The sequence below is a fragment of the Xenopus laevis genome, chromosome 9_10S (genome assembly GCF_017654675.1).
Source record: "Xenopus laevis strain J_2021 chromosome 9_10S, Xenopus_laevis_v10.1, whole genome shotgun sequence".
Lineage (NCBI taxonomy): Eukaryota > Metazoa > Chordata > Amphibia > Anura > Pipidae > Xenopus > Xenopus laevis.
The window spans coordinates 37,486,153-37,498,903 of NC_054388.1; the positions used below are offsets into that span (position 1 = coordinate 37,486,153).

A 12,751-nucleotide genomic window follows, 5' to 3' on the forward strand; every position below is an offset into this window, starting at 1 on the left:
AAACCCTCTACAGGCCCATTTATTAGTGATGTCTATGGGTGTCTTACAGGAGTTCCTCTTGCAGTAGCCAGAATCTACAGATGGCCAGCCTGGGTCTGTCTGTGTCTACCGCTAACGTTGCTGTTAAGGGGAGAGGGAGTATGGAAGCAAAGAATGCAACATTTCGGGGCAAGCCCCTTTGTCAAGCTTGACAAAGGGGCGTGCCCGAAACGTTGCACTGCATTAATAAAATTGCAAGGGCTTGCCCTGCTAACTAAATTCCTGTGTGCCGGGGATCCTTCTATGTACTCTGCATTTAACAGCAGGTGAAACTATTGTCGGATAAGGTACCAAAAAGTTTCATGTAGGTTTCCATTTTATGGGTCAGTATGTGTCTTTGGGTGCACTAAACTGTGTGTGTTTGAGGAAAACCTGTAAACCTGTAGAAATGAGTCCTACCAAAAACTTCAAAAAATGTTCTGCTGTATTGGGGTGACTGCAGAATATTGTATTTGTTATCGAAGCCAACTACCACCACATTAACACATACCGTATAAAGGATGATGTCCAATTTAAAGCCTGAAATTTGTCCTATAGAACTGAAAAGGGCCAAGTTCGGTTTCCTTTAGAAGAAGAGTTCTTGAGATGTTCCTGCTCAGCTAGCCAATGCATTCTAAGAAAAGGACATCATTATGTTTTTCAACAACTTCTTCTGAAAGCTCAATGTTGGTATACAATATCAACCATAACTCTTTACTCAACTACAGCTGCATGCATACATCACAGGTGAAGCATTTAGAAACATCTCTATTTTGAGTATGAGCTTCTTCATGTGGTCAGATATGGCACAGAACCTCTACCGCTGATCTGTTCAGTATGTTGTTCCAGCACCCTTACCTCAACAAGCTCTTTGTCTCTAAAGAGCAACCTTCTAGGCCATGTTGTGTTGTAGTAGCATCAACTCTGTGGCAAAGATCAGGGTTTCAGTCAGTGAGGAAACCAAGGTGGTTCCTAAAGTAAATACGAAAGAGAGATTTTTGTTTTAAAAGTTATTGCCTTGCCAAGTCATGCCGGAACCTTATCACATTTTCTTAATATTAAAGTCAGTGATGTTAACAGAGAAATTATGGCTGTTGAAACTGGTTTAAGTAATACTTGTAAACCCAAATATACAGAAACTAAAGGATCTTGGTGCACTAGCAGATACAACTTATTGTCACAACAAAACAAAGCACATGGAAATAATATATATATATATGTGTATCCTTGTTAAGGACAGTCCCTGTGTATTAGTGGTAAATCCGTGAGGCCCCATGGATTTACCATTTGGTAGGGAAGCTTCAGCCCAACAAACTACAGGGAGTTAAAACTTTTATCAAGATTTTACTCTATGCTTGTCTTCTTAATCTATACCATGGCCAATGTTGTCATATGAGCACCATCTGTTGACATTTGTCTTTGATGTCAGAGGGTGTGGGTCCACCATAGGCTTTAAAAACCAAAAGCGCTGTCTTTTCTGTGTATATCTATACTGAGTATATTACATTGTCCCCTTGAAGTGATACTGACACTAACAATTTTCTTTTCAAAATATTAATCTACATGAAAAGTTACCTATAGGTCATGTTGATAGTTTTTCGCTGATAGTTCTGCTTTTGTAAGTAATTGTTACTTGAAGTTCCTAAATCTGACTGTTTTGCCAACCTGACTGTCCCATCTCAGTCTGTCAGTTAGAGTTTCTAATGCTAACAGACTACTGCTGCACAAATATGGCAGCCCCCTCATAGAGGAACATGGGGGTAAGAAAGGTAATGTAAAAGCATCAGGCAAATACAGGCAAATACAGGCAAATTATAAATAGCATTCAAAAACAATGTTATGATAGATAATAAAAAAGTTTTTTTTCGGATTTTCAGTTGTATATATTCACATTTCAACTTTTCTTTCAACTAGATCTCCCCCCCCCAAAAAAACCCAAAAGCTCGGAAACTGTAGCTCTTTCATGTGACCAATCACACAACAGACTTTTTCTTGCCTCAAAGTGGGGGTTGGTATAACTACTAACTCAGTGAATTTTAATGCCAATTGTATTCACTTCCTTTGATTCTGCATTTCATATTGAGTTTAAAGAGGAAACATTTTTATTTAAACATTTGTTGTATTTAAAATATCTAAGCATCCTTCATTCAAGGCTTTATTGCCTCTTCCATGGGGAATTTCACTAGAAAAATAAGTCACAGGGTTTATAAACTCAGTCCTTGGCTCATCGAATCTGCCTCCTGTGTCCCCCCCTCACCCCTGCACTTCCCCTCTTATAGCCCTGGGTGTTATATGTTTAGCAGTGGTTGCGGATTTAACTGTCACAGATAAAGAGAGATATACAGGCCTGCCACAAAGCCACACTTCCTACTGCAGGTCTCTGGAAGTTGTGTTCACACGTACTGACATACTGGAAAAAAAAAAAAAATTATATATACATATACATAGATAGAAAGGAGTAGGGAAATGCAGAGATAATTATGCACTAGAAACCTAAAGAATTAGTTCTTAAAAGACAAAATAAATCATGTACTAAACCAGTTAAGGGTAAGGCCACACGAGGAGATTCGGGGAGATTTTGTCCCGAACTGCCTCAGCGTTTTTCCCCATAGGCTACAATGAAAAGTTGCCTGCGCTAATGCACACGCGGCAATGCGTTTTCAAAATTCGCCCAAAGTTGCCTCAGTGAGTTTTCACCCGAAACCCCCGACACAACCAAAAATCAATGGGACTGTTCCCATTGACTTTTATGCAACCTCGACAGGTTTGAGATGCCGTGTTTTTATTTTCGGGCTTTTTAGCCCTCAGGGTTTAATAAATTCCAAAAAATTCGAGATTTTTTCAAAAATCCGATTTTATAAAGAAAATCACAAATTTTTTGGATTTCGGGGAATTTCGGGTATTCGGAGCTTAGTAAATAACCCCCTTAGGGCCCTAAGTACAATGAGGAACTCAGAAGAACAAGAGCTTGCCTTTCTAATTTGTGGGTCCAGCCAGTTCTTTAATGTGACCCAGTGCACTCCTTTCCACCTCTATAGATGTGCAGACTTCGATGCATTTGGCGCAATATGCACCCTGGTGTTCTATTGTAAATAATGTTTCACTAGTGGGTTTTAGCTTTTGGTATATAATAATATAATTATTATCTTGCCCTGCCTTCTCTGTACCTGAACTCTTTGATATAGTATTTGTCCAAATTCTGAACCAAATCCGAACCCTCGTCCCAGGTAGAGATTGCCAGTGCGTGGATGGAAATCACTGATGTGCTGATTTTAAAGTGTTCGTATTCAGTTGATCCAGGCTCTTTGATTTGACTGATGGAAAAGACTCAGATTTGGATGAATCCCAAATGGAATCCTGGTTTTGTGCATCCCTACTTCTCTGGTAGACCTAACTGCACAGGGGCATTCACTCACTCAGATTATTTCTTTATTTAAAGAAGAATGTTTACTTCCCTAATAATTTTAGCAAAGCTTCTTAACATAGTGGTGCTCTAGCACCCTATCCCCACCCATTGGGCCAAGTCTCTATTCCACACCTGCAGATTTAGGAAATCACTAGGGGCCCTATGTTGTCTAGCACACTCTTACCAACTCTCTCTCATTACTCTCATCCACCCACTCTAACACAAAAACACACAGCTCTGCATGAAGCCTAGATATTTTGGGTTAAGAGAATCGTTGGTGTGGGATGACCATCGATAATCATCTAGAGCCCTGTGCAGAGATGCAGTAGATGAGAACAGTGTTCAACACACCAAAGCAGTCAACCAATAGGAATATAGAGCTCACCAAACGAATGCATCTTTCCCCAATGCAGGGCTATATTCCAAACATTTGGCCCTAGGGCCAAACAATCAGATTACAACAAGGAGCAATGGGCTCCAACGGGTCGATCGCCTGAAATATTAAACCTTCCCTACCAATATCGTGGTCAGATATCGATCGGGAAGACCCGTCGGAAGCCCCCATACATGGGCAGATAAGCTGCCGAATTGGTCTAAAGGACTGATATTGGCAGCTTTATCTGACCGTGTATGGCCATTAAGCACCTCTTCAGTTTAAATACAGGGGAGCTGGGCTTTTTTGGTGTGTCTGTTTGATGCAGTTGGGGAGGGCAGATGGGGGGTCTTTGCATATGATTAAAGTATAAGTTTACATCTCCTTTAATTCAAACATCATAACAAAAGTCAATCAGAAGGTGAACATCTCATGACCTCACACTACAACATGAGGAAAGCGACAGTCTAATTTGTGAATGATGCTTCACCATTCACATTTGCAGTCCAGCTCTGTGTGTAGTAGCACTTGCTCTCTCCCGGAAGTAAAGATGGAGTAAGATAAGTAACTATGTGCTGGAGGAAACCAGAAGTATGTTTTGCATAGCCGTTATCAGATGATGTGGTGAGGGGGGAGGAAGAAATGCAGGTATCTGTACTCAGCCCCTCGCTCTTATCAGTGCATCTGTGTTTAGCACATTCAGTTATATTGGTTTGATTGCTGCATCCGCTCCCCGACTCTCTCTAGTCTCGAGTCAGGGTGACTGCAGAAGTCTTTGTTTACTTATGTTCCCAGATAAACGTTCAGGTGCAGACAATGAAGTGGAAGTTTAACATTGCTTGTTTCTGCTTCCAACGTGAAACTAAAGATCCTGCACTGAGACTTTGCAATCACTGTGAGGCTCAGGAGTACAGGGGGTCAGATAGGGTTGCCACCTTTTCTGGCCTTCCTATATTTGTATCTGTCTTCCCTTTTATTAACATTGGCATCAAGCATTATTACCAGCCAGGTCTCTTAAAAACTGACTAGGTGGCAACCCCAGGGTCAAGGTGGCACGCCACTGAGATGATTTATGATAACACACGGCTTGTTTCTCTACTGTTTATATTGTGTGTTGCAGTAGGCTTTGCTGTGCGTTTTCCTTAGATCTGACAGATACATATAGGCCTAAACATTTAGAATTTTCTGATGCTCTGGTTGCCTACAGTTTGGTCTAAGTATACTTTGAGGGCAATTTAATTGCCACTAGGGATCAGTGTAGTCAGTGGCTTTCTGGTGGGCCTGGCCTTTGCTACAGATTGTTACACACACAAGTTTATTGCTGGGATTGGCTACAAGTTGGTCTAGCCATGTAAAAGTTCTAATGCTCTGACTGATTATTCTAATCATGCATATGATGGGCTACAGTGTTGACTAACCATGAGAAAGTTATAATACTCTGATAGGCTACAAATTGATCTAGTTACATGAATATGCCAGTGTTTTGATTGGCTACATCTAGCACTATCCACTTTATACTGTATATGATCAAGTGGCCCAACAACAAGAGTTAGTGGGATCATTTCTACTCCATGAATTTGTAATTTATATGACACTAATCATATTTCTCTATTCAGCTGCCCTTAGATTTCCTAAAATTAATTAAAAGGCTTTACTTACCGGTCAGAGCTGAACTTGGGTTACGGCAAACTGTGTATGTTTGTATTAGTACATGTAACAGGAAGGGCAGAGAACATGGCTTCTCTGTGTATTTATATTCATGCATTTAGTTGGGAGTTAAGTCAATTAACTGATTTGAAAGGGGCAGTTTTTCATAGATGTCTTTTGAACCCCTATTGACTATAAACATGTTGTACTATTATTTTCGATTGAATAAATGGCTTTGCTATAGAGACAAATATGGCAGCTTTACTTTCACATATTCGGGGGCCGGAACCAGGGGTAGACAGAAGAGGCACATGCCTAGGACACAACAAAATGTGGGTACCAAACAAGAACTTCTTTTTTCCCTCTACCCCTGGTCCTGACCCTTGTTCCCCCCACCGTCATTTCTTTCCTACATCTCTCTGCATGCCGGGGAGGAGGTGAAGTAGCCTGTTTGCCTTGGGTGCCTGGTGGGATTGGCCCGGTCCTGCACATATCAGTTTAGATATTTGAAGGACCATTAAAGGTGCTTAGGAGCCAGTATCTCCTTTACGAAACCCCTTAAACAATGGAAGCACATTAATTTTAGTATAGAGTTAGTATTGCTGCTGTGCAGCGCTGTGATCCTAGATTCCAGCCAGGGCACTAATTGGAAGGATTGTGGGCTCTATGTGGCTACTCCAGGTTCCTCCTATAGTCCAAAAACATACAGACAGGCTCATTGGCTCCTGATACAGCTGATCCCAGTGCATATGAATGTGATGGGGGCCTTAGATTGTTAGCTTTGCTGGAGCAGGGACTGATGTTAATCATGAATATTCATTTAATGTGCTGTGGAATGTCAGAGCTGTGTAAAGAATATTTTTTTTCGGTGTTGTGTCTTTAACTGTACAAAATAAAAGACGATACCACAACACAAGCACAGGTCTCAGAAAACAAAGCAAGAACAAGGCAAAATGAGAAACCGGTGGGGGGAGCGAAATGCAGAGAGCTTCTTAGTAAGGGAAAGTCCATTCCAAGAAGTCCTAAAATTGACAGTGTTTCATGCACATTGTCTCCCCCTCTGTGCTAAAGTAGGTGGTATGCTCTTTTTAATAGGGGGGGGAAAAAATAAAGGTCGCTGTATCCATGGTAACACCCTGAGCCAATCGTATTGCCCCACGTTTAGCACACAAAGCACCTGTTATGTTGTTAAAGAACCAACAAGCCAATCAGAACCCTCCAGTCTGCTTTCTGCTCTCACTTTACGCTGGTACGTTCTCAACACGTGTCCCCAAATTGAAAGGAGGTTGGGGTTTTTTTTCTGTACCATTTAATGAGGCTGAGCAATTACTGAGAACAGCTTCCAAACAAGAATGTTTGTGGATAACAACATGTGCATAATTAGTCCTTAATGAGCCATTGTGCGCGCAGGATTTTATTCCCCCCTGTTAAACGTGCAATTAAATTTATAATGGTTTATAACATGTAGAAACCCGTACTGAAGAAAGAAGTATACCATTTGCTGGTTTAACCGTTTCACTTGTATCTTAGCATGGGCAGGGAAGAAACACAGAATATAAATGAGTATATACATTATAATATATACCCCTATAATGTATAATGTTAATGAAGGAAATGTAACAGAACATTTAAATAATTCCTTTATAAAATTATATGTGCTTGAGTAATTACACAATATATTACACAAGAATATGAATAACCATAAATATATTTAATAAATACATCCAGTGTATAGTGATTTCACTTGGCCTTATGCCTTGTAATTTACAGTAGGGGGTACATTATCCCTTATAATACATGAGTGATACTCAGAGTTCCCTGTATAACTCAGCCTGCAGCCTTGTGCCTTTATATGGTCACAGAACCCCTCAGTGACTTCTAATATCCTTATAATTTACAGTAGGGGGTACATTATCCCTTATAATACATGAGTGATATTTAGAGTTCCCTGTATAACTCAGCCTGCAGCCTTGTGCCTTTATATGGTCACAGAACGCCTCAGTTACTTCTAATATCCTTATAATTTACAGTAGGGGTACATTATCCCTTATAATACATGAGTGATACTCAGAGTTCCCTGTATAACTCAGCCTGCAGCCTTGTGCCTTTATATGGTCACAGAACCCCTCAGTAACTTCTAATATCCTTATCATTTGCAGTAGGGGTTCACAAGTCCTGTTCATTGCATGTATTTTGAACAAGGGGTTATGCTGTCTCTTTAACAACTGCTGCTTCCAATTCTATACCCAGAAAAGCAAATTTTCTCTCACTGCATAATGAGAGTATAGTCTCTAAATGTATGAAAGACAACAAATCTTGTGACACCCTAGATCAAGGAATCTGATTCCTATCACCTATATAAACTAAGGGTAGGTTATAGAAGAGACACAGGCCTAGGCCATAACCATTTTTGGAATATTGGGGGCACAAATACAGAATTTTTTTATCGTAGTTTTATTGTCTGTTATTTTGGTCCTTGTTGCTCCTCTGTCTCCCTGTGTAAGTTGATCATGGGAGAGGTGACATCTTATGCCACACATGCTTTGGGCACCCAAGCTCTTTAGACCCAGTCTGCATCCAGATTCTCTGATCTAGTCCTTCAAGTGATTTGCAGTCTCTCAGTTTCCTGAAAGACTACAGCTTCACTGCCATCACAACTGCTAACAATACTGATTATAACAATGCTATTTATTAAGAGACACAAGAAGCACTGGATATATATATATATATATATATATATATATATATATATATATATATAATATATATTCATATATACTATGAATACACACACACACATATACGTGGATACTTCATCTTGTTCTTATTCTTTAAATCTTCCTGAATTAGGAACATGCAGCCTTGTTGTTCAACTTTAGGAATCTAAAGAATGTATTTTGCTGTATTAGAGAGCTTGACACAAAATATGCAGTTCTGTAATACGTTTCTTCATCTCCCGATCCTCAGAGATCCTAATAACGGCCTCTATTCACCAAGGGGCAAGAGAAGGACCTTGGACGCCTGAGAAAGTTGGCGTGGGATGTTGATTGTAGGAACCATTCGATTTGGTGGTCATGCTACTTTTATGGCGGGACGGGAACACCAGTTTTAATTTTTCTAAACTTCCTAATCTAAAGTAAAGGTTGTCTTGAAGGAGAAATAAGAGAAGAAGGCACTGTCAGTAGAAGTCTGAGTTTGAATGACATGGCTCCTCAAAATTATGTTTGCTTCCATTTTTTTAAATGTAATTTGACGAGTCCAGGCATTGTCCAGGATGGAGACAATGGGGAGATTACAATGTGTTCTTTTTGTACACTGTAATGGTACACTGGATGGGGTTCATGTCAAGTCTCATGTTCATGTCACCCTAGTTGCTGCTATGTCAACCCTCTCTGTACTTATTGAGTCAATCACCTTTGCAAATGTCCTAGGCTTTGTATCTGTTAGGGCTCACACCTCCAGTGGTGTCCAGAGCTGTTACTCCATTCAACAGTCCTTCTACCTTCTTTACACTGGCTGAAGAGCAAAACAAGAGCCACGAGGTCGACAAACATTACACAAATGCTGCCAATCTCTGTTGTTACCACGCTAGAAAGAAAATAATTATTGCATAGACTCATTTGAGGCAGTGTCATGGTGTGATAGAGCTGGCCAGGTAGATCTTTTATCCTGACTGTTCTTTAGGTTAACTGGAGCATTGTAAATGAGAGCAAAACAAGGTTTATGGTTTCTTTTGTCTTCTTCATCAGCCCTGTATCAGTATGATATCCCTTCTTCTTTTTGTCTTACAGTTTGATGGGGAGAACATGTACATGAGCATGAATGATACCAACCAGGACTTCCTTTCGACAAACCAGGTAAGTTCTGTTTCACTTAATTTCCACTTATGTGGTATAAGTGGTTAAATAATTTTATGCACCAACAAGTTCTGGCTCTTCTTATAGACTGAAGTCTTGGTTATTGAACTGAAAGAACATTGTATTGTGTACACTGGGGATCGTCTACTCAGTAATAGGTATCTTACCTACATGTTCAGTGAACAATGGTTGAGTAGTATTACAATATTAAACATTTTAAAGACCTCTATATTATACCTTTATCTTGTGAAACAGTGTTTGGCATTAGTTAGAGTTCATTTCTAGATTATAATGTGATGTCCACATCAGTCTTATGCTGAGTTTTCCGTGGACTGAGAAAAAGTAGAATTCAGAAAAGCTGGACACAGATGGACTAAATGTCTCATTGTTGTTCAAAATTGTCATATGAACCTAAGCCTATGCATTGGGCTTCATAAGAGGCAATTCGGTTAGCCAACCGTTGCAAATGATTGACCAAAACCAAGCCCCACCTGATTTTGTTGAGGTTATCCACCATCCAAAAATTGTATATGCCTACACTTGTGCACAGCAAGGAAACTGACTGACTCAAGGGCTGACCAGTACTATTACTGCAATTTTGCGGGCAAAGGTGTACAATGCTTAAATGATAGGCTAATTAGTCGAATTTTTCATACTTCCACCAATTTGGGGCCAGCTTTCGAAAGACATTCATTCTGTTAGTGAACACAGTACAGAACTCAGTCTAAGCTAGTGGTTCCCAAACTCATGCTTCAGTGGCATGGGGGAGGGGACTTAGCCTGGAGGCCACAGTTAGGGTAATAATTGTGAAGTATGGCCATTTGCCCTCATATATACACCGAAAATACCCAGCTTGAAGGTCAGTTAGGGTGAGATTTGTGGCTAATAATTATTTACTTTACTTGATACTCTTGAAGCTATGACTGGTTAATTGATGCACCAATATTTTCCTATATTTGTACTTATTTCATGAGCCAAGGGCTGCAGGGCTAATACACTTTCTGGTGAAGTACAACATAAATCTGATGTTGATGAACAATGATCATCTTCTAAGTGCAAAGTCTACCTTATTTAGAGACAGGTTTACTCTTTAGAGTAGGGCAAACATGCCATTTGCTCTGGGTCCCCAGTAACACAAGGGTCATTACATCAGTGATATTCAACTTGTCACCCTCCATTTTATACAAATTATGGGACTAATCAAGAAAGCAGGTAAGAATTGTAGCCACTAAACAGTTGGAAGGTCACATTCTGGACATATATTTTCATTCTCAGATGAAGCCCCGGTTTCCCTGCACCTCCTGGGTCCCTGTCAATGTCCCCTCTAAGGTATGGGCTTGTGAGCACGTACAAAAATTGTGAGGGCAGCACATACAAAATATTGTGGTGTGCACAGAGAATTTTGTGTGAAAACACAAAATGTTTTTATTACTCCTGACCTGGGCACACCGTTTTTAAAAACTGCTCACACAAGTTTGAAAAGTGCTTTTTTTTGTGCACAGAGTCATTTTTTGTGCATATAGCTGAGAATGAATTAAAGGGAACATTGGTCCCTGTTATTAAACAATAGATTGTAAAATGAGTGCCGCCTTCTGACAATGTGACATCTCTCCATTGGCCACGTTCTGTCACTCACATGTCTTTTAAATCAAATAAAAATGGTGGACTATATTAAGCAGTATTATCTGGCCAGCAGGGTGTACTTTGCCAGGGAATGAATTACCTAATAAAGCAGAAAGCTATAAAATATTATTAAAGTCATTATGAACCTTACGTACCTCCTGTCACAGCCACTAAATTACAGTACACGCACCCATCTTGTTGGCCTCATTCATATTAGTTACAGAAATACTACCCCCACCACCACCACCACTTTCTAGAACACATTACGGCCGCTTTTAGGTCTGTCCGTGCCCTCGGGAGAAATACAAATTATGTAATTCCACCTATTTAAATCAAATCACGGTGACACTCCTGACTGCAAAGTAGAACTAGATTTTCTCTCCCAAACAGACATGGACATTAATGAGAGATGACATCCAGTTATTCAGCAGTGACCTGCTGACCCGACAGAGAGAAGAGAGGGGGACGGTGGGGGGAGGGGGTGTAATTTGTGTGCGACTGGGATTGTATAGGAAGCTTGCTATTGTTTTCCCCATACAAAGAAAGCCCTTTCTCTAAAGGATGAATGGAGTGTACAAACAATTGTGTCATTTTGGGCATGATGCCATTGGTGGAATCCTAATGACAAAGCAGAAAATCTGCGTGGGGATATGGGGGAAGGCGTTTTGTGGGCTACAAAAGAGGGCGTGCTGGGATATGTTTATGAGGGTTAACGAACAACATCCAGTGTAAAGAAAACATGACAACAACAAAACAATACCCAAGGAATGTCATTACCACAATCTTGTGAACTGATTTTTTTGAACCCACTCACTATGTTGCTTAATTTTATATATATATATATTAAATTCATTTGTAGTACAATAATAGTTTATATATATACAGTACATTGAAAACTTAACTATTGCCACCACAATGCATAGAAGGTTGATTTAAAAACTTAATTCATTAAAGGAGAACCAAACCCTTAATTATAAAAACCTCTACCCCCTCACCCTACATAGACCCCCTCCCTGCTCCCCCCCCAGCCTAGCTGTTTTAGCTGTTACCTTCAGTAAATGACCCTAACTTCGGTCTTCTCCGAGAAGTACGTGCCGTTTTGTCGCATGCGCAATTGAAGCAGTCTTTGGGTTTTTGACAACTGTGCATGCAACGAAATTGCCGGAAATATCTGGAAAAAGACCCGAAGATTGATGCCGGAAGATGTGAGCTCTGCTGCACTGAATCTGCAAAGAGAGGTAAGTAAAGAGTTAGGGGCATTTACCGAAGGTAACAGCTAGGCTGGATGGGGGGGAGCAGGTAGTGGGGTCTATGTAGGGTAGGGGTTTTTATTATTAAGGGGTTGGTTCTCCTTTAAGGCCTCAGAGTGTAATACATTTCTTCACGATGGTCTAAGATGGTTTAATAGGATGAATGTCTATTTGTGCTTCTAGACACACCTGACAGTCCAGCTTGATGGTCAGTTACAGACAGATTTGTAGTGAAAACCTATTTGCTAGCCTAGATATTATTGGACTGAATGATTAATACATCAATATCTGTAACTTTGTCAAAAACCAATGTGGGCCCTGGTCAAAGGTGGGACCTACATGAAAAGATTGAACTAAACATGTCCAACAACCACTGGTGTAGAATTGAGAGTTGAATTAAAGAGTTGTACCATGTGGACTTGAGAGTGACCCCATTCCTTTGAGCAAACTGTAGGTATATTCCCAAGCAGTACATTTTGCAGATTCATTATGGTTTGATTTCTATTAACTTTAATGCTTGTGAGGAGATGGAGATGCTTCTTTATATGAGAGTTTAGTTGCATGGTTACCCATTACT

The 12,751-nt window shown here is 40.1% G+C and overlaps 1 protein-coding gene across 3 annotated transcripts in view; it reads left to right on the forward strand.

The window, feature by feature from the left end:
* Nucleotides 1-12,751, forward strand: part of tox2.S (TOX high mobility group box family member 2 S homeolog) — a 74,456-nt gene that overhangs the window by 19,168 nt on the left and 42,537 nt on the right. For all 3 annotated transcript variants that reach the window (XM_018238457.2, XM_018238456.2, XM_041578262.1), the window contains exon 2: nt 9,236-9,301. In XM_018238457.2, coding sequence (XP_018093946.1) covers nt 9,236-9,301 — 66 coding nt within the window. The remainder of the gene's footprint in view (nt 1-9,235; nt 9,302-12,751) is intronic.